The sequence below is a fragment of the Microtus pennsylvanicus genome, chromosome 9 (assembly GCF_037038515.1).
Source record: "Microtus pennsylvanicus isolate mMicPen1 chromosome 9, mMicPen1.hap1, whole genome shotgun sequence".
Taxonomy (NCBI): Eukaryota; Metazoa; Chordata; class Mammalia; order Rodentia; family Cricetidae; genus Microtus; species Microtus pennsylvanicus.
The window spans coordinates 49,933,908-49,956,036 of NC_134587.1; the positions used below are offsets into that span (position 1 = coordinate 49,933,908).

A 22,129-nucleotide genomic window follows, 5' to 3' on the forward strand; every position below is an offset into this window, starting at 1 on the left:
TATAAAAGCCATTTCATTTCGCATCCCTGGCAGCTCTGTGAATTGACGTTAGCATGGTTTGCCTATCAACTCAGCGCAGCTTATATCTGGCCCAGCGTTGCACAGCTGAAGCAGCGCCTTCCTAAGAGTTCTTTAGTAAATGAGAATTCCAGAGAGAGACAAAGCCCCTGGGCACATGAGACACCTCAGAAACTATTTTTATTTTGTTAGTTCAACTTGAATCTATTTAATAGAAACCTACTACTTGGAACTGAATGGGTGGCTTCACCTATTAAATTCTGTGTACTGTTGTTGCAATACAACCCAAAGGTTTTTCATTTGTTTGGTTTTGGTTTTGAGTTTGTTTTTCAGGATGTTAGATCAGTTTTTATCTGCTAGTCAACAGGGTGTCAGGTCCCCCACAGAGGTGGCCAAGGCATGTCTCTAATTTCGGAGGCTGAAGCTAACCCAGTGTAAACTGTAGTGAGTCTCTGGCCTGCAGCATGTCAACCCTACAACAGTGGAGCCCATCAGTCTTCACAGACACAGCCCCTTCCAGGAAGCCTCCCTCACATGGTACATGGTCTTAAATGAGAACAGGGATGTCCTCATTTCTTTTTTTTTTCTTTTTGTTTTGGTTTTGGTTTTGTTTTGTTTCAGTTTTTCAAGACAGGGTTTCTCTGTTTCTCTGTGTAGCCCTGGCTGTCCTGGATCTCACTCTGCAAACCAGGCACAAACTCATAGAGATCCACCCACCTCTGCCTCCCGAGTGCTGGGATTAGAGAAGTGCGCCACCACTGCCTGACCTTCATTTCTTTTCTTACGAGGAGTCCTTGTGCTGTAAACATTCAGTTGCTGTGTGGAGAAGTAGAGAAAACATATCACCTGTATTTGTTTTAATCAGTAGCATTGGCAGTGGGCACACAGAGGAAAGTTGACCACACAGAGGAAAGTTGACCACACAGCAGACCGCTCTCTCCTCCCAGGGACTCAGGGTTAAGGCTTGTGAAGCAGGGGAGAGGAAGCAGCTGAATGTGCCAGACATGTTAGAACCTGCCCAGGAGGCTAGAGCGCCTTCCTTCTTGAGCAGGGCGATGCTCTGCTGATGAGCCGGCAGAAGGCAGCTCAGTGAAGAGATGCGGCGACGTGTCCAGTGCTGTGGACCTTCCAGCCAGTTGACATCCACAGGACAGTTCAGACGGATTTCACCCGCAGACACCTATGACTTCTGAGGCTCTATGGGAGTCAGTATTCAGTCAGTACAAACTAAACTCTCCTTTTAGATCCATTAAACCTCTTAATCTAGGCAGATCAGGAAACCAAGTTGATGTTTGATATGCCAAATCTAGCATAGGAATCCAGAGACTTCAAAGAGATTTGGTGTTGGTGTTCCTTAGCCATAAAGAAGTCACCATCACAAAATGAGAGCCCATTTCACAATGATGTAAGAAGAATCTACCGAGAGAGTGAAAGCTTGGTAAAATTGTTGCCATTTATTTTTATTTATTTAAACTTAACTGAAAGTTTTATTGAGGGAAGGGAGTGGGAAAGGGAGAGAGAGGAAGAGAAAGAGAAGAGAAAGAAAAAGAGACACAGAGACTAGAGAAGAAGTAGGAAAAGTCCTGCCTGCCCCTAAAGAAGAGCAGCAGAAAGGAGACAGATTATTGCCATTTAGTTGACTAAATTTGATAATAATCCAATTTTTTAAATAAAAAGGAATCTCCAGTCAGTCTCATCAACTTGGAACAACTTTTTTTTTCTTACGAGCTCTTTGTTGACAAAGATGTAGTTGTACAGTTCCTCTCACCTGCTTACACCACTTGAAGTTCTTTTCTGCTCTAGCATACTCTGACATCTGCATGCTGCTACACGCCCTTACAAAGACTAGGTCACAGTCTGTTTTAATTCCCTATCTTCATCTTTCATTTGTCCAGATTTATCTAACTACATTTTTACATAGTGATTATTTGCTTCTGGACAACTCTCTGAGTATTAGAGAGTCATAGCAAAGGAATGTTTTCAGGTGTTTCTGTTTGTGTCATGTTTACTGAGATTTGTACCAGTTAATTCGGTAAATAACTGGTAAGTACTATAGTCGAATTGGTTTTAATGGCAGTTTCTCTTCTAGACGAAGAATGCTGTTGAAAAGTTTGCTGATGCTGAAAGAAATTTATTACAAACTGAGTCAGATGCTGAAGCATTAGAAAAGAGAGCCCAGGAGACTGCACTTAACCTCATGAAAGCCGAGCAGCAACTAAGGTGGGTAGACCCCAGACTTCTGAGGTGGGTGGAGCCCAGCCTGCTGGGTGGACCCCAATGCTACTGAGGTAGGTGACCTCGGGACTGATGAGGCGGGTTGACTCCTGTGCCACTGAGGGCTGAGGTGCACAGAGTAATATGGTTGATGTGTGCTAAGCCTGAAGAGCCAAGGGGGTAAATATCCCGTTGTAGACTGCTCCAGGCTGATGCAGAGGACTTGGAGCAGCACAAAATCAAACAAGAAGAGATCTTAAAAGAAATAAACAAAGTTGTAGCAGCCAAAGATGCAGATTTCCAGTGTCTGAATGAGAAGAAGGAGAAACTGACAGAAGAGTGAGTAAAGGCCTCTGAGGGGCCCCGGGATGGGGGTGTGGGCCACAGCAGCTGTGGGTGCCAGGCCCCTTTAGAGGCTGCTAAAGTACTGCCCTGCTTTGTAGGCTTCAGAGTCTGCAAAGAGACATCGAGATAGCAGAATGCAATGAGGATCGCCACCTGCAGATCCTCAGAGAATCTGAGACTCTCCTTCAGGCCAAGAGAGCTGAGCTGGAAACACTGAAAAGCCAGGTGTGGCTAGATACTCGGAAGAAAACTAATTAAGACATATTTATTCTTGAGGATTGCTGGATAAGGTTTATTAATTGTAGAAAAGATGGGAAAATACAAAAAAATATTAAAAATAGATACATCTTGAAGTCCAACTTCCTATCTCTCCTTTTTCAGGTGACAAGCCAGCAGCAGGAGCTGGCTGACCTAGACACGCAGTTGAGGCATAGAAGGGAGGAGCTGCTCCTACTCCAGGACAGCCTGGTCCAGGCAAAATCTGACCTGCAAGAAGCCCTGACACTGGGCGAGACGGAAGTCGCTGAGAAGTGCAATCACATCAGGGTATGTTTGACGATAGGCTCTCTTAGGAGTCCAGGGCAGTGCCGTAGGTTTATATTGAAGCTTTTCCCTGGTTCTCCCCAAATGGAGATAGAAGGGCCTCCTCCACAATGCCGTTGGACATGTGTTAATGTATTGGTGATGAGGGAGTCAGGTTACCACCTGATACACTTTGGGTTCTCTTGCTTCTTGGCTTTCTCATGCCTTTCCTGTCCAGAAAAGCCCTTATCCCAGGACAGTCTACATCCCATTCTGCCTGTTTCTCAAAGCTCAGCCACATGCAACCTCCTGTTTTGGTTTGGGTTTTGTTTTTTGTTTTGTTTTGTTTTTCAGTTGCTCTTAAGGAGTTTTTTTCTCTTGTATTTGAGAGCAGCCTCTTGTCTGTGACAGTATCTGTGCTCCCAGCCTTCTGTCCTGACAGCCCCTGAGACTGGAAGCAGTCTTTGTATGGGGAAAATCACACAATGACCTATGTATGAATTATGTTACTTTTTTCTGTTACACGGTAGATGTTAGTATAAAATATGGTTCTGTTCTTGGCACCAAAGGCAAAAATTGCTATAAACTAATTTACAAATTAGGTATGTGAGATAAAACAACAACAGAGCTGACTCCTGTGAAAGGGATGCCAGTTCTTCACAGAGGAGATGACTTTTATTTAAACACAGGAAGTAAAGTCTCTGCTGGAAGAACTGAGTTTCCAGAAAGGAGAACTGAATGTCCACATCAGTGAAAAGAAGACTCAGCTCGCACTTATAAAGCAGGAGATGGAGAAAGAGGAAGAAAACCTTCAGGTAGTTTTACAGCAGCTGCAGAAACATAAGGCTGGTAAGTTTAAAGAGCAGGTCTCAAAGTGTGAGGCTGGGAGCATCTGTGCCGCACCTCACCACACTGACATCACTGATGAGCAAAGAGGAGCAAGTTATGAAAGGAACATGATGGTCCCTGCCATTCCGTTTCTTAAGGTTTATTTAAAGGGAAGTAGCCATATTAGTGGCTGATTAGAGTGTGCTGTTGGAAGGAAGGCTCTTAGAACTGATGGGGTATAACAGAGAGGTTTCAAATATTCAAATTTGTAAAACCAATTTTGTGGGCTATTTGATCACACTGTGAAACCCAAAGCTGTGCTAATAAAATCAACCTTGGATTAGTTGATTTTATTAGTTGACAGGAATAACCATACAGAAAGATGGATAAAGAGGCAGAGGCACACAGGAAAGAGTAGGGAGTTTCATGATATTTTTGGTTTGGGACAGCTGAAGAGAGGCCGTCTTGTTAGGTCTCTGGCCAAAAAGGAAAACCAGCTGATTGCTTCTCAGCCTCTCTGAGCTAGCAGGTTTTCACCCCAACATCTGACTCCCGAGTCTTTATTGGTAAAGAGAATGATAGAGACTTGGTCAAAAAAGTACATTTGGCGGCAACAACAGAGCTGGTGCTGGTATGACTGGAAATCTCGCCAGGCCTCAGGGCTGTTGGGCCATAGATGGTAGGTAAGATATCAGATCAGGTACAGCCACTAAAGCCGACTGAAAAACAACAAGCTGAAGTGCCCATTTCTACTCATCTAGAGATGGCCCGCCTTTATGTGCACCATAGCGTGATTTGTGACTACAGAACTGGAAACAAAAGGCTTATGTTTAATACTTAAAGACATGAAAAATTAGAGTGAAAAAAATTTAGGTGAATGGTGAGTATGAGATATAGCCCAGTTTTTTATTTATTTATTTATGATCATGTTTTATTTTATGTGAGCATAGTGTGTGCATGCCTGCGTGTGTACACAGCCCAGAGGAGGACATCTGATGTCCTGTTGGGTCACTATCTTATTCCCTTGAGACGAGGGCTCTCACTAAACCTGGTCCCAGTGATCCTCCTACCTCTGCACCCCACCCCACCCCACACATACACACATAGCTACAGTTATATACTTTTTCTGTGGGTTCTGGGATCCAAACTCAGGTCCTCATATCCACATAGCAAATGCTTTTTACTGGCAGTGTCCTGGAAACCTGTCTGGAAAGTGAGGGAATGGGGAAAACACCAGATAAGCAGACATGGGCCACACTTGCTCCGCTAGAGCAGCACAGTGGAGGTGGGGTCTAGTCTCTGTAGGCCTGCATAGCAGTCTCAGGCTGTATATATTTGGGAGGAGGAAGCTGCATTGCTCGCCAGTGCACACAGTGTCAGCATTCACAGACTCGGTCACGTCAGGTTCCTGTCCAGAGCTTCCCAGTCCACCTGAGGCTTCTAGGTAACTACCATTGACTGTAAGTCTGAGGCCGTGCCCATGTCAAACAAAGTGTACTCCTGAAATAAAACACCCCAAAATGCTCTTGTAGTAGTCATCTTTTGAGTTTTTTATTACATTGTTTTGCTTATTAAATGTGTACATGTGAGAAACAGTATGGAAGTCAGGCAACTTGGGGGCATTGGTTCTTTCCACCATGTGGGTCCAAATTTTTCCTATTTTAATTAATATTTTTTTCAAAAAAAGTACTTAGTTCATTCTATATGGAAATAAATGCTCCTAGAATCAGAATTTTATTAAATGTTTTTAACAAATTAGTGTCATTTTTGTTTACTTGCCTCCCAGTGCTGGGATTAAAGGTGTGCGCCACCACCAGCCAGCTCCAAATTAGTGTTTTTAACAGGACTTTCAAAAAGGTTTTTCCTTTAAAAATAAAATCAGCATTTAGGTAATTCAGCAAAATTGTGTTTCTATGTCGGTCAACAAGGAAGTGCGGTCTGCCGTGCTCGTGCCCTGTCTCCTGGTTCTCTTCCTGGCACTGACCCGCTTTGTCTCTGTCAGAGCTAAAGAATGTAGCAAACACGCTGCAACTTGAAAGCAGTGAGCTCCAAGGTCTGAGGCTACAGCACAACCAGAAGGTGACAGAGCTAGAGAAGACCCAGGTGGACGTGCTGGAGGTACGAAGGAGAACCTGTGCCTTTCCCCAGCCTTTCTCCTCAGGGTTCTGAAGTCTTTCCTGTCTGACTCAGGAAAAGCTGGAGCTGGAGAGCTTGCAGCAGACAGCACAGCAGCAGAACAGGGAAATAGAGTGGCAGAAGCAGCTGCTGGAGCGAGACAAGCGGGAAATAGAGCGAGTGAGGGCCGAGACCCAGGCACTGCGGTCATGCGTGGAGTGTTTGACTAAAGAAAAGGAAGATCTCCAAGAACAGTGTGAAACTTGGGAAAAGAAGTCTTCACATGCCAAAAGGTAAGGGAGCTGCTCATAGTGCTGCATGTCTGGAATCCCAGTACCCAGGAGCTGAGGCAGGAGCATTGCCATGAATTTAAGGCCACCATGGCCTACATAGCAGGTTCTAAGCCACCAGTGCTATTTAATAAGAACCTGTCTCAAATCAATAGCAAAAGCCAAGTGTGGTGACGCACGCCTTTAATCCCAGCACTCGGGCAGGTGGATCTCTGAGTTTGAGGCCAACCTGGTCTATAGAGCGAGTTTCAGGACAGCCAACACTGTTAAACAATGAAACCCTGACTCAACAAAACAGCAAAATTATAACAGAAAAAAATATTTTACAAACCTTATAGCATAATTTTTTGGGGTTTTTTTTTGGTACTTTTTTTTTCAACTTTTCTCCCCTTAAAAGCATTTTTTCAAAAACTGCCTTGCTGAATGTAAGTGACAGTTGTATTGGCTGGACACACTGCAGGGCCACTGGCAGTGGCACTAAATTTATCCCTACTGCTTGTACTGGCATTTTGGAACCCATTCTCTTTGGATGGATACCTTGCTCAGCCTAAATATAGTAGGGAGGGTCTTGGATCTCCCCAAAGCAATGTGCCTTACCCCCTCTCTGAGGAGTGGATGGGGCTGGGAGGAGGTGAGGGAGTGGGAACTGGGATTGGTATGTAAAATGAAGAAAGCTAGCTTCTTTTCTTTTTAAAATAAAATAAAATAAAATAAACAAGCAATCTTGCCTGGGGTTGGAGGTAGAGTGGTTGTTTTCAAGCATGAGGACTTGAGTTCAGTCCCCAGAGCCCGTGTGAACACAGAACCATACACTCATAGTCCCAGCACAGGGAGGTCTCTGAAGCTCACAGGCCACACTAGCCTGCATGAGCTCTAGGCACTAAGAGACCCTGCCTCCAAAAGAAAAAGGCGAGCAGCTCTAAACACCGAAGGGTGTCCTCTGAAACACACACACACACACACACACACACACACACACACACACACGCTCTCTTTTGCTGGAAACAAATGCAAAGGAACAATTTCTTCATTTCTGTAAGAGACAAATTGTTCTCAGATTGATCTACATATTGAAAACAATTGCAGTCAAAATCCCAGTAAGCATTTTTTCCTTCCCTTTTTAGAAATTCAAAATTTGGTTCTAAAATTTATAAGGAAAGCAAACGACCAACAATTCATAGAATTCTTTAGACAGCAGTCGGGAGGCAGAGGCAGGTGAATTTCTGAGTTTGAGGCCGGCCTGATCTACAGAGTAAGTTCCAGGACAGGCTCCAAAAAGGTACAGAGAAACCCTGTCTCAAAAAAAAAAAAAAAAAGCTAGAGAGATGGCTCAAGAGTTAAAACCATTTACTGCTCTCCCAGGTTCTGAGTTCAATTTTTACCACCTACATGGTTGCATATAACCGTAAGTATCTCTGGTTACAGGCATTGTGACACTCCCTTCTGGCCACTTGAGTACTAGGCATGCAAGTAGTGCACAGACATGCGTGCAGGCTGAACTTAGTCACATAAGCCAGCAAAATGGCTCAGTGGGTAACAATTCTTGCTGCCAAGCCTGGGATAACCTGTGTTTAATTCCCTGAGTTCACAAAATAGAAGAATACAACTCCTTAAGTTGTCATTTTTTTTTTTTTTTTTTGGTTTTTCGAGACAGGGTTTCTCTGTGGCTTTGGAGCCTGTCCTGGAACTAGCTCTTGTAGACCAGGCTGGTCTCGAACTCACAGAGATCCGCCTGCCTCTGCCTCCCGAGTGCTGGGATTAAAGGCGTGCGCCACCACCGCCCGGCTTAAGTTGTCATTTTATCTCCACACATGCAACATGGCATGTGCATACCCCCTCTCCAACTGAATAAATACTTGTAAAGAAAGTGAGCCATAAATATAAAAATTAAATATAAAACTTAAGAGAAAACAAGCCCTTTGTGACTTCAAGTAGGACAAAAATTTTCTTATCTAGGCACCAAAAACATGATCCATATAAAAACAGTAAAGCACAGTGGTGGGGAGATGGCTCAGTGAGGACCTGAGTTCCAGGTACCAGAACTCTGTAGGAAGGAGGAGAGAAGGCAAGACCCCATGGGCCTACTGGCTTAGCTCATTTAGCCAAAAGAGTGAGTTCCGGGTTCAGAGAGCTACTATATCATTTCATGCATGCCTGTACAGGTAAACATATCTTACACACAAATGCTTACACATATACACAAAAGTAGATAAGTAAAATAGGACATTTAATGCTGACAAGAAGGCACAGATGCTCTGATAACATGAGATAAACCCTGGAACCCACATAAAAGGCCAGATGCTGGGGTTGTGCATTGGGAATCCCAGCACTGTTGTAGAGAGATGGGAGGCAGAGATAGGAGAATCACCTGGAAGCCCACATGCCAGCCAACCTGGAGAACCCACCATAGCAGAAACATGACAAGAAACCACAGCAGGGAGAAAGGAAACCAGCTCCTGGAGGCTGTGTTCTGGCCTGCGCTCAGACGCATGCACAGTAGTAGTAAGTGACCTTATTAAAAACTGGACATGCAAGCCGGGTGTGATGGCACGCACCTTTAATCCCAGCACTTGGGAGATAGGAGCAGGTGGAAATCCATGAGTCCAATCCAGCTTAGTCTACAGAGCTAGTTCCAGGACAGCCAGAGCTACATAGAAAGATCCTTTCTCAAAAAATAAGTAAAAATAAAAACAAGGCATTTAAAAGATCTCTCCAAAAGACACTTTTGAAAGTAATAAAAATACATGGCAAGAGTTAGGAGAAAAATCTTCTCAACCATTTGTGTAATGTAAGACTTACATGTGCAAAATATTTATTATAAAGAGCCTTCAAAACTTAATAGAAAATAACTTAGTTTTTTAAATGGGCTAAATAAAGATTTGAACATATATTTTCATAGAAGCTACATGATGGAAAAGAAGCACATGAAAAAACACTAAGTATCATTCATCACTAGGGACACCCAACTTAAAACCACAGTGAGATACACTTGCTAGAGTGGCTGCAGTAACAGGCAAACCCTATGGTACAAATTGTACAAATAGTGTATTTCCTGCTTTTTCACTTGCTGAAGAGTTTGCACCAAACTATCACTCAGTTTTATTTTGTTTTGTTTTGGGAATTTTGAATGTCACATGTAAAACTTAGTGAACCTTTTTTTTTTTTTTTAATTTCCTGTTTGGAATGCTGGTGAGGTGTCTTTCGGAAATGAGTTTTGGCATCCTGTATTCAGGCCTCATCCTCATCCCGACTTCCTGCTGTGCACTACGGAGGGTGGCACTGCCCCTAGTCGGCCTCGTGTGTGCATATTTTCTGTTTAACAGTCTGGTTTGTTCCATGGTAGAGTTCTAGCAGCTTCTGAAGAAAGCAACAGAACAGAGCAGTCAACCCTAGGGAAGCTGGAACTGCGTGTCAGAGAGCTGCAGCAGGAGCTGGAGCACCTGAGCCAAGACAAGCTAGCCCTTCACAGCGACATTTCCATGGTGCAGCAGCAGCTCCAAGGTAAGGGACAGACTACAGACTCATGACTCCGCAGCCCGCAGCTTGCCCCTAAGAGAAGTAAGTGATGCAAAATGGAGCATGGGGTTTCTTTCTAAAGTTAGATTATGGATTTGATTGTACTACTCTATAAATATACCAGGTCTAGATCATATACTTTTAAGACACACATGATACATGGATTTTATTGTAAGCTGTTTTTTAAAATGTAATTTATGTTCCTTAGGGAACAGTTTAGAATTAGAACAAAAAATTATATAAAAATTACTTTTGGGCCAGTGAGGTGGCTCAATAGGTAAAAAGCACTTGGCATCAAGCCTGACAACCTGAACTTCAAGCTCACAATACAAGGAGAGAACTGACTCCCAGATGTTGACCTCTGTCCTCCACATTGCTGCATGGCTCATGCTCATACTCACTTGCACAAATACACAATAGGTTGACATCACTCCTCACGCCATAACTCTTTGTGTGTGTGCGTGCACCCAAATAGTAGAAATGTCTCTTACTGCCAAATGTTTTTGTTCATTTATTTAGGAGAATTGGTTAAGTATTTATAGCTATTAAGCATTTATTATGTTCTAGTCATGGTGTATGTACTGTCTCATTTTTAATCCATGTGACAAAACTAGATCTGGTGACACAGTAATCATTAGACTGAGGCAGGAGGAACATTAAGGTTAAACGAGATCTGGTGACACAGTAATCATTAGACTGAGGCAGGAGGAACATTAAGGTTAAAACCAACTGGGCTGCATAATGAGACACTGTTTCAAAAGCAAACAAAACCTTTGTAGCATTTTTGACATAGAAAGCAGTATTTTATCCATTATCTGTTTATAGGTAATGATACTGAGGCTTAATTTCTTGCAGTTTACTAAAGATTGCAGAGCTAGTAATAGATACCAATTTTATCTATGCATTGTCTTCATGAAAGAGTTTGCCAGGTTTACATTTCCAGAAGTAATGTGCAGTACACCCATTTTTAAACCACTAATTTAACTAACATTATTATCTAAGTGTTTATGAATTCCTTGAAACATGAAAATATGGAAATCTTTGAAAACCCCTACCTAGGTTGTATATGTCTTTTGCCCTTTAATAAGGTAATGTAGCATTGTCATTGTTTTAACAGAAATAAATATAAATTTAGTTCTGATGAAATTTGAGGAGGTTCAAGTGAAAAACTGTATGCATATGTATAAATAACATTTTATGAAAATGTTTCTGTAGATAAACGGGAAGCCATAAACTCGCTACAGGAGGAACTAGATAATACCCAAGACCATTTGAACGTAGCAAAGCAGGTAAGGTTCACAAATATAACTGACTTCTTTCAGCTGGCACTACGGCACTGTATGCCCCTTACATGGCACCATAGGGCCCCATACGCAACACCATATAGCCTCTTATACAGCTCCATCGGGCTACCTGCACAGCTCCATCGGGCTATCTACCTGCACAGCTCCATCGGGCCACCTGCACAGCTCCATAGGGCCATCTACACAGCTCCATAGGGCTATCTACCTACGCAGCTCCATAGGGCTATCTACCTACACAGCTCCATAGGGCTATCTACCTACGCAGCTCCATAGGGCCACCTGCACAGCTCCATAGGGCTATCTACCTACGCAGCTCCATAGGGCTATCTACCTACACAGCTCCATAGGGCTATCTACCTATGCAGCTCCATAGGGCCACCTGCACAGCTCCATAGGGCTATCTACCTACACAGCTCCATAGGGCTATCTACCTACGCAGCTCCATAGGGCCACCTGCACAGCTCCATAGGGCCATCTACACAGCTCCATAGGGCTATCTACCTACGCAGCTCCATAGGGCCATCTACCTGCACAGCTCCATAGGGCTATCTACCTACGCAGCTCCATAGGGCCACCTGCACAGCTCCATAGGGCCATCTACACAGCTCCATAGGGCCATCTACCTACGCAGCTCCATCGGGCCACCTGCACAGCTCCATAGGGCCATCTACACAGCTCCATAGGGCTATCTACCTACGCAGCTCCATAGGGCCACCTGCACAGCTCCATAGGGCTATCTACCTACGCAGCTCCATAAGGCTATCTACCTACACAGCACTGCCTTCAAATAAGGCTTTGATCCTGGGATGGTTCTCTGGTCTGTGTTAGCACTTGGTTCAAGTTGACCCAAAGCTAGGAAGAAGTAGGGTAGTAGTTAGACCAGAGTCAAACAGCAGTTCCTAGAAGCCTCTACCAGGACATGGGGACCTATGGCACAGGTGCTCTCCCCACTCCCATGAGACTGCTCACAGAACTGCAGAGCAGGTGTCAATTGGAGCCATCCATCCAGTCAGGAGCCGACTAGTGCAGCTTGTGACCCTGTGCTTCTGATGACCTTGGTCACTCAGTGTCAGCCTGTGAGAGCAGGACTACATACAGTTTAGGGTTCAGAGGGCTTCAAGAAATTAGATGAAACATTAAATTCTTTTCTTTTACCTTTAGAATTCTGTGTTTCGAAAACATAAAACTTCTAAGACAATTTTTTGTTGTTGTTGGGGGGTATTCAAGACAGGATTTTTCTCTGTTGCTTTCAAGCCTGTACTGGAACAAGCTCTGTAGACCAGAACTGGCCTCAAACTCACAGAAATCCACCTGCCTTTGCCTCCCGAGTGCTGGGATTGAGGCCTGGCTCAAAAATCTTTTTTGTTTTTATTTTATGTGCATCGGTGTTTTGACTACATGTGTGTCTGTTGGATCTCCCTGGAACTGGGATTACAGTTGTGAGCTGCTATGTGGGTACTGGGAATTGAACCTGGGTCCTCTGAAAGAACAGCCATTTCTCTTAACCACTGAGCCATCTCTCCAGCCCTCAAAAAAAAAAATATCTTTGCATGTCAGATTCTTAAATTTTTTTCTGTGTTAAAAATAAAGCTAACTCACCGGGCGGTGGTGGCGCACGCCTTTAATCCCAGCACTCGGGAGGCAGAGGCAGGTGGATCTCTGTGAGTTCGAGACCAGCCTGGTCTACAAGAGCTAGTTCCACGACAGGCTCCAAAACCACAGAGAAACCCTGTCTCGAAAAAAACCAATAAATAAATAAATATAAAGCTAACTCTTTCAAATTTGTTCTAAGTTTTGAACCTGTCTAAAGATTTCAGATAGTAACAAAAGGATTAGCCCTCGTTTGTAGTTTCTCTTCGTCTTCCTAGCAGTCCTGAGGTTTTTGCAGAGTGCTGTTTATCCCCATCTTGTTGACAGGGCAACTGAAGCTTTAGTGAGGTTTGCCATCCCTTGCCATCTTCCTTGTGAAGTAGGCACTGAGAGAAGGCAAGCCGGGGGTTTAACTCTGAGTTCTGGGCACTTCTCTGTTAAGTTTGCTGAGAGTAAAGGATGTGGTCACCTTAGGAAGTGGCTTTGTAAAGAGTTCCAATGTGTTCTTTCGTTTAAAGGACCTGCTCCACACCACCCAGCGCCAGAATGCTCTGCTCAGTGAACAGGGGCAGCTGCAGAAGGACATCAGCAAATGGATTGCCAGGTTTGAGAACTGCCAGAAAGAGACAGAGACTAAAGAACAGCAACTTCAGGAACTTCAGAATGAAATCAGAGAGAGCAAGCTCCAGCTAGACCAGCAAGAAGCGGTACTGCACAGAAAAGGGGGTGTTCTGCATTTCATGAGAGCTTCGTGTCTCCCACCTCCTAACCCAAGATCAGACCACCCTGTGTGCATCTCCTGGGTGACTGACTCTGATTAGGCTAAGTTATGGACTGTTCAGTCTCAGGCATTGGTCCTGTAAAGATCTTAATGGCCACATGCTAATAAATTAGCACCTTGCATCCTCTTCTCATGGTGGCCAGGTGGCTTTCCAGACCCTGCTTCATCTTTATAAAGGCACTGGCAATTTTTCTCGCTGTCTGTCTGTCCGTCTCTGCCTCCCCTCTCCCCTTGCAGACTTCTCTCTCCTTTGTTTTGAACTGGAATCTCTCTGAGGATCATCGGGGACACTTATTTCTATATGACTGACTAAGGTGATTTTCTATTCAGATGTTTCAAAAACTCCAGAAGGAAAGAGAAAGTGAGGAACAGAAGCTAGAGGCTGGTAAAGTGACCCTGATACAGCAACAAGAGCAGCTGGAGAAGGAGCTGACAGAGCAGAAACTCAAATTGGAGCAGCTGCTCACAGACGTGTCGGCGGCCGAAGGACGCCTCAGGACCCTGCAGGAAGAGGAGCGGTGCAGTGAGAGCCTGGAGAAGACGCTATCCCAGGCCAGTAAGTACCCTGCAGGGATGTGACAGGGTGGAGTGCTGTTCTGTTCATCTTGTGAAGTATGTGGAAAGACTCAGACCCTGGCCCGTCTAAGGAGGCTGAAGGAGGGCAGCAGCCCTGTGAGAGATGGCTGAGGCCATAGGGAGGTCGGGGAATTTGTCCTTTTGGTGAGGCTTGACCCTAAAACTGGCCAAAGTGTCTCTTCATGCCCTTCTTCATCATCCAGGAAGATGAGTGGGAAAATAGGAAGTTAGACTCTCAAGGGCAAGATTTTGGGAGCTGTGCACCTGGGGTGGATTTGACCCCAGCTGTTCAGAAATACAGTATCAGCACTGAAGGTTGAGAATAGGGATCCATTCTGGAATCAGTTTGCTTTCTTGGTGAGCCTTTCTTGAGCCCATGGAGTGAGTCGGGGCAGGCTTGTAAAACCAGGTACTAGAGGGAAACAGCAGAGTAGGTAACACCACTGTAAGACAACCTGTCCATGAGGTAGAAAGCTCTGCCCACAGCTGCTCCAGGGCCTCTGGCCAAACCTACTAAACATGCTTACATTCCAGAACAGGAGCTTTCAGAACGGGAACAGCAGCTAACGGAGAAATCAAGTGAGCTGTTGGCCCTGCAGAAAGAGGCAGACGCTATGAGGGCAGATTTCAGCCTACTGCGAAATCAGTTCTTAACAGAAAGGAAAAAGGCGGAGAAGCAGGTGGCTGGCCTAAAGGAAGCATTGAAGATACAGCGGAACCAACTAGAGAAAAACCTTCTAGTGAGTATTTGCTACCCTGGAAGTCTAGAGTAACAATCGGTTTACATTGAATTGACATAGACATTTTACTTATCCACTGCTTCACTGGAGAGAAAATAAATTACTCATCAACCCAGGTCCTAACCCAATGGTAATTATTGGTGTATTTAATCCTAATTTATTATTGAAGCACAAGGTGAGTTTTTTTCTGAGACTTGGTCATTAGCCCCAGAGCAGCTCTGGCTGCCAGCAGGGGGCCATCCTGTGGACAGTATAAGCACACCACAGAGCTGTGCACTGTGTTCAGCCCACTGTGGGCTGCCAGGTGTTGGGTTGGTAGGAAACTTTGTATAGCTGCATTCTGCCCTTTTTGGTCAACACTGGCTTTTATCAGATATACAAAAATCAGGAAGTACGGTGTACCACGCTTTTACCCTTGAACTAGGTATGTTGGTTGGAGGAGGGATAATTACATCACTGAGAGCAATGAGCACAGTGGATTTCTGAAGAATGGGTTCTCCCTGCTCTCTGCAGGGAGTAGTGGAATCTGCTGTATGAAAGGAATCTGGATGCATTTCCCAGACGGTGTGTGCTTACACCTAGGACTAGACAAGGTGATGGAATTTAGATGTCTGAAATTTAATCTGGGCACAGTGGCACACACCTTTAATCCCAGCACTCAGAACCAGAGGCCAAAGATTTCTGAGTTTGAGGCCAGCCTAGTCTTACATGGTAGGTTCTAGGTCAGCCAGAGCTACATAGTGGCTAAATACCCTGTTCACAAATACATAAGTAAATAAAATAACCCACACATACACATTACCCATGATGATATTGTTACCATTTCAGATAATTAAAGCGGACTGGAAAGGGGGAAGTAACTTGTCAGAGATAGTGCTAAAGATCCGAGGTTCAAACTTTGGGATTCTCCCGGCCACACTACACCCACCTGCCCCCAGAATGCAGATAGACTTAGCTCCATTCTGCAGCTGTAGAAACGGAGGTGGTTACAACGCTAGTGAGTGTGGAAGCCAGTAACTACAACTGCCCATAAGTGACTACAAAGAATTTGCCTCCCTCTGTGCTAGGAACAAAAACAGGAGAAGAGCTGCATGCAAAAGGAAATGGCCACAATTGAACTGGTAGCCCAGGACAACCATGAGCGGGCCAAACGCCTCATGAAGGAGCTCAGCCAGATGCAGCATGAGTACCTGGAGCTCAAGAAACAGGTATTCACCCCCAGAGCCCACCTGGCCAGCCTGGGCCACCATGTGGGCCTATTACACCTCTCCCCAGGGCTCAGGCAGGCTTTATATGTTGCATGTGGGAGTTGTGAAAAGTTTATTGTTAAGAATATTCTGTAAGTTAAATCTTTTACAGCACTAAAATTTAGACATTCACTTAAGGAAAAGGTATTGGTTAAAAATATACTTCTAAAATTATTTTCAGTTAGCTTTTTTTAAAATGACATTTGTGTTGTGTGTGAGTGCATCCCCCCCCACACACACACACACTATGGCAAGCATGTGGAGGTCAGAAGACTTGAGGGAGCCAGTTCTCTCCTTTCTACTGGGTCTTAGGGGTTCCACTCAGGTTGGAAGGCTTAACTTTACCTGCTGAGGTAAACAGCTCAACTGTTTTAAAAAATAGGTGTGCAGGCACAGGCTCCTAAGTGTGCAGGTCCATGCATGTGTGGAGTTGGAGTACACCTTGGGTATCATTGTCAGGAAACCCAGCCCTGTCTCTTTAGACAGGGTTCCTTGTCCTGGAGCTCACCTATTAGACTAGACTGGCTGGGCAGGAACCCCAAGGAGGCCCTGCCTCCACTTCTCCAGCACTAGGATTACACGTGTCCCTATGCTCAACATTATATGAATTCTGAGTATTGAGCTCAAGTTTTCATGCTTGCAAGCCAAGTACTTTATTGACTGACCAATACCTCCCTCCACCCCTCAACTTTTTATGGTGTGTATGTGTGCTCACACGTGCACTGATGTGTGTAATTTACATGTGTACACATACAGCTGGAAGCCAGAGATCAAACTCAGGTGTCATTCCTCAGAAGACATCCACCTTGCTATCTTTAGAGTTTCTATTGCTGTGATAAACACCATGACCAAGAACAACTTGGGGAGGAAAGGGTTTATTTTACCCTACAACTCTCAAGTCACACTCCATCACAGAGGGAAGTCAGGCAGGAACTGAAATGGGCCACAGAAGAACACTACTTACTGTATGTTGTTAGGGTATTGTGTGGTCTGTGTTGTGTGGTATTAGGGTATTGTGTGGTAGGTGTGTGCACACGTGTGGTATTAGGGTATTGTGTGACATAAGTGTGCATGTGTGGTATTAGGGTAACAAATAGTCTGGATATGGGTGTTGCTTACACTTAGTGGTTCATGTAGAAGACAGAAGGACCCTTGGTGTCTTCCTCTAATTGCTCTTACTGACTTGAGACGGGGCTCTCATTGAACCAGAAGCTCACTAGTTAGCTAAGCTGGCCAAGGAGTTCCAAAGACTGACCTGTCTCTGCCTCCCCACCTTGCCCAGTCTGTGTGTCCTTACACTTGCAAAGCAAGCACTTTACTAATGAGCCAGTCCCGTATCTGTAGATCCTTCAATATAAGACACATTAAGCAGCCTGGTGTTTGACTCCAATTCATTCTTTAGATGGCAAACCAAAAAGACTTGGAGAGAAGGCAAATAGAAATCAGTGATGCAATGAGGACACTTAAGTCAGAAGTGAAAGACGAAATCAGAACCAGTCTGAAGAATTTCAACCAGTTTCTTCCAGAACTACCAGCAGATCTAGCAGCTATTTTGGAAAGAAACGAAAACTTAGGAGAGCTGGAAAGCTTGAAAGAGAACTTTCCATTTACCACGAATGAGAGACTTTTTGAAGAAAAATCTAACTTTTCCCAAGTTCACATCATGGTAAAGTTTGTCCTGCTCTTCTCTGGGCTTCACAGTGATAGTTTGGTTCCCACCTCCCCCAGGAAAGCTAAAAACAGATTTTGGGGTGCCAGGGTAGGAGGGAAAGATGGTAGGCTCCCACTCGTGTCAGTTGGTGACTCATTGATCTCTTTCCTTTCTGAAAAAGGATGAACACTGGCGTGGAGAAGCGCTCCGTGAGAGACTGCGCCACCGTGAAGATCGACTCAAGGTTGCTTCTTTAAGAAATTACAAATAGCCAATATGAGATAGTTGGCACTTGGCAGGAGAAGCGTTCCCATGTCCACATACTGCTCAGTCCACTATTTTGCAGCACTCAAGAGGTTTAAAGATCACATTGTATAAGTTCAGAGAAGCTGACATCACACAGTAGTAAACAGCTATCAATAAAAAAAAAAAAAACATTTGAATTCTAGGGCCTTGGATATAGCTCAGTTGTACATACTTGCCTAGCACATGCAAGGGTACTCGGTCCAGTCCACAATTCTGATGTGCAGTTGTGTTCTTTAACCTATAAAATGCATCCATGGGACAACTATAGGGTGGCCTTGAACTTGGGGCTCTCCTGCCTCAGCTCCCCAATGCAAGGACTAAAATGCCCCACCCTCATTCCTGTTTATTGAAGTCAGACTTGCTTATCAAAGATGAAGCTGAGTTCAGGTGTATTTCTTTTGTATAAATCCCGTATCTGGTAACACTTTTCAGGCTCAACTTCGACACTGTATGTCTAAGCAAGCAGAAGTGTTAATCAAAGGGAAGCGGCAGACAGAGGGCACCTTACACAGTCTGAGGAGACAAGTTGATGCTTTAGGAGAACTGGTCACCAGTACCTCTGTAGATTCAACGTCATCACCTAGTCTGTCTCATCTAGAATCATTCCTTGTGGAGGACTCCCAATTTGGACAAAGTCAGGTAAGAAGGACACACTTAAGAGTCTAGTGTCATCTAGATACTTAAAAACTTTGGGGTTGGTGATCCAAGACGTGGGATCTAATGTCACTGTCAATTGTCTTGGAAATCTCTGGGAAAGTTTACCTAATCGTTTTGCACCTACGCTGGTGGCTTAGTCAGTGAACTAGAACTGGATAGGATGACCCAGGAGAAATGCAGTCAGTTTGTGTCCTTGACTTCTAGATTTCCTTATTTTCTACTTGATCAATGTAGAACTTAGACCTTCAGTGCTGGAGAGATGGCTCAGCAGCTAAGAGCACTGGCTGCTCTTCCAGAGGATCTGGACTAAGTTCCCAGCACTCACATGGTGGCTCTCAATCATCTGTTGTTACTCTAGTTCCAGAGGACCTAACACCCTTTTCTCCACAAGCACCAGACACCCAAATAGTGCAGATATTTACATGCAGGCAAAAAAGCTGTAACACATTTTTAGAAGTAAAAACTTTGACCTGTGAGGTCAAGTCTGGGTTTCCCTGGGTTTTAGGTGGTGCCCAATTCTCAAAAGACATTTGAATGTAGACCTCTTCACTGTCTACTATAAACTCTGGATCTCACAAGGGTTTCTGTGTGGGACTTAATAACCACTTAACAAGAATATAAAGTAACTCATGGAACAGGCCAACAGTAGCACATTATTGATGAGCAGAAAATGGCTTCCATTTCCAGGCTCAACATGCTAAACACAGTACAATCAATATCCCATTTAATTTTTACATCCTGGAAGGTACATTTTGTCCCTTTATGTAGGTAAGGTACTATATAAAATGGTAGATGACAGGTAAGGACATAGCAAAGGACAAATCAGGACATACAGGCTAACCTACCTTTACCAGAAAGCAGTGTGTCCCAAGTGTAAAACACAAGGAATGTCCAAAGACAGTTGCTTCTTTAATTGGCCTAAGGAGGGCAAATAGCTTATGAGTCACAAAACTAATGAGCAGCAGGACTGAGTCTTTAGTAAGATTACCTTAACACCTGTAGTGGAGACGAGTCAGGTAAAGGCCCTCCAGAACTTAATGGACTCAGTTAAGTGCTTAGTAAGAACCTGAGGCTGTGGTACAAAAAAATACATGAGCTTTGAAGGGCTCTACATAAGAGGTACAGGTGAGTTGTAGGCACTGTTTCAGTCTGGGGCTGTCATCTGGGCCAGTGAGAGATGAAGCCTTGAATTGGGCTGGGGTTGGGGGCTGGCTTCTGTGCTTAAAACTGTTTTTCATTTTTCTCAGAGCTCCTTCCAAGTTCTGCAAGGTCCATTAGAACCACACAGTTACCACCGCTGAGTTTCCTGCTTGCAGGGTATGTTAACAGCCCTACATTTAACTGGAAGATTTGTTAGGTGGCAGCTCCAGGAAAGAACTAATCACCTTTTAGTATTTCGTAAAGTTTATCTTATATTTTGGGGCTAGAAACTGGGCTTAATGGTAGAGCCCTGGCCTAGCACATATAAATCCCCAGATTCAGTCCCCGTCACTACAGAATAGGTTCCAAAGGTCCTTCAGCAAGCTACTTTAGCAGTCATCACACCAACCATATTCTCTACAGCCTTGTCCTGCTAAAGAGGGTTAATTCTGCTTCTTCTTACTGTAGGAAAAGAAGCCTCAGCCGAGGTCAGGAATATGGTCTTGTGTGAGCTTAAGAGGGAACAACTACTCTCCTACCTCACTTTCTAATTGGAATATCAATATATTACCAAGATCCTGTGAATCAAAGACTCTGAGAATGCATTGTAGTTCGTGTTTGTACTGTTTACACTGAAGTTTTTGTAAATTACATGTACCTATGGGACTAGATGTATAAAGTCTAAACCAGAATATTTTTCTCCCCCAGCCTTGGAAAGTTTTTGTTCTTCCTGAGTCCATAACTGGTATGCCTAGTTACCATGAAAAAAAGAATGTACTAGGAGCCCTAAGGCTTAATAAGTTATTTTCAGATTCTGGCCAAAATTATTTTTAATATGAAAATAAACGGTACAGCCAACTTGGGTCTGTTGTTTGACATTTCACAAGAGCATTCTTTGGTAAGCCATCAGGTTATGACAATGACATCTTCCAACCTTTTTCACATCTTTACCTGATCTTCTTAGCAGTGAGTGTTTCCTTCTTCAGAAGTCTCCATCGGGAAAATGCTGCACTTAAGACTGCTTTTCTTTAGCCTATTAAAATAGTAATTCTCTGGTGGAAAACATCAAGACTGTATTCTGGAGACTCAGCTCTGGTGATAAATGTCTACCTTTAAGCACTCTAACAGCTCAACTGTGATCGCTACATCTCTTTAGAAATGACCAACCAACCCTGTCAAAGCTGTGTGGCTCTAACCATCCTAAAGATGTTGGTGACTGGACAGCCTTTGAGCCATAGTCAGCACTGCCCAACAGCCCCTCACAATAAGGAATATATATTCTCATTAAGCTGTCTGGCTACAGTTGAACCATTACGATGCGGAGTAAATACAATTATAACAGAGATAATGGGAGTCACACCTTACTTACTTACTGCACAGTATGTTCCAGAAGGCATGTATTTCCAACATATATTTTCTGTATTCCTGTTCTCCTTTCACTTTACATCTTTGCAAAATGCTTAAAGGCATGGGCTAATCACAATTATGGACAAGGTCTGGGAACACAGTTTTCTGGGCCTGGACCAAGTAACTGTCATATGTCCTTCATCTCTACTTCCATATAAGTAGGAATGGGAACTATCTGGATTTTGTTTTGTTTTTCTGTTTATGGTGAAGGATCTTAAACCATCTATTTCTTTTAAAGCCACATTTAAAACAGACGTACAGGCAAAAAAAAAAAAGTCTCAATAAGCTTATTGAGAAAGTGAGGTAACAAATGTATGAACCAAAACACCTGATTTCAAAAATGCCCTTCCACAGATGTAAGTCAATGGCATAATGTTTGCCTTGTATGTGCAAAGTCCTAGGTTTGATCCACTGCATACACCAAAAACTTGCCAGTTCCAAAAGGACATCTTTCTAAAGAAACCTGTATAACCTTTTACTAGTACAATGTGACCACCACTGACCAACTCCCTCCATCTGTCACTGCATTCCACACTTTATGACTTCAGAAAAACAGCTCAAAGCTGCTGGAATGCTGATGCAGACGAGCACTAGTTACCACCACCAGAGCAGCTCCTCTGTGAAAGCAGTCACAACACCAGAGTAGCAAGCACTTGCACAAGCTCTTGTAGGTTAAAAATTAACAAATCCACTCTGCCCAGTGTCTGGCACACAGATGTTGCAATATAACAGTTTGCTCCTCTATCTTACACTCCCAAGTTTATTACACGGTGTTACACATGAAAATAGAATTTGGCCCCACATACAGTAAAGAGAGAACACTATTAGCCACCAATGTGCTGGCCTCAAAGATACAATATACAAGGATGGAACTCCAGCTCA

The 22,129-nt window shown here is 43.9% G+C and overlaps 1 protein-coding gene across 9 annotated transcripts in view; it reads left to right on the forward strand.

Moving 5' to 3' along the window:
* The window catches only part of Cntrl (centriolin), an 88,355-nt gene extending 67,654 nt beyond the window's left edge, over positions 1-20,701 (forward strand). For 3 of the 9 annotated variants that reach the window (XM_075985989.1, XM_075985988.1, XM_075985992.1), the window contains 18 exons: positions 2,108-2,238; positions 2,431-2,571; positions 2,676-2,802; positions 2,959-3,123; positions 3,789-3,948; positions 5,930-6,045; positions 6,118-6,335; positions 9,676-9,833; positions 11,064-11,137; positions 13,261-13,449; positions 13,854-14,079; positions 14,634-14,839; positions 15,907-16,047; positions 17,489-17,752; positions 17,919-17,981; positions 18,476-18,682; positions 19,948-20,017; positions 20,309-20,443. In XM_075985989.1, coding sequence (XP_075842104.1) covers positions 2,108-2,238; positions 2,431-2,571; positions 2,676-2,802; positions 2,959-3,123; positions 3,789-3,948; positions 5,930-6,045; positions 6,118-6,335; positions 9,676-9,833; positions 11,064-11,137; positions 13,261-13,449; positions 13,854-14,079; positions 14,634-14,839; positions 15,907-16,047; positions 17,489-17,752; positions 17,919-17,981; positions 18,476-18,682; positions 19,948-20,001 — 2,640 coding nt within the window. In that variant the 3' untranslated portion in view covers positions 20,002-20,017; positions 20,309-20,443. Of the gene's footprint in view, positions 1-2,107; positions 2,239-2,430; positions 2,572-2,675; positions 2,803-2,958; positions 3,124-3,788; positions 3,949-5,855; positions 6,046-6,117; positions 6,336-9,675; positions 9,834-11,063; positions 11,138-13,260; positions 13,450-13,853; positions 14,080-14,633; positions 14,840-15,906; positions 16,048-17,488; positions 17,753-17,918; positions 17,982-18,475; positions 18,683-19,947; positions 20,019-20,308 lie in introns of those variants that run through there. The other 6 variants (XM_075985986.1, XM_075985991.1, XM_075985990.1 and 3 more) reach the window with 6 other exon arrangements.
* The last annotated feature ends 1,428 nt before the right edge of the window (positions 20,702-22,129 follow it).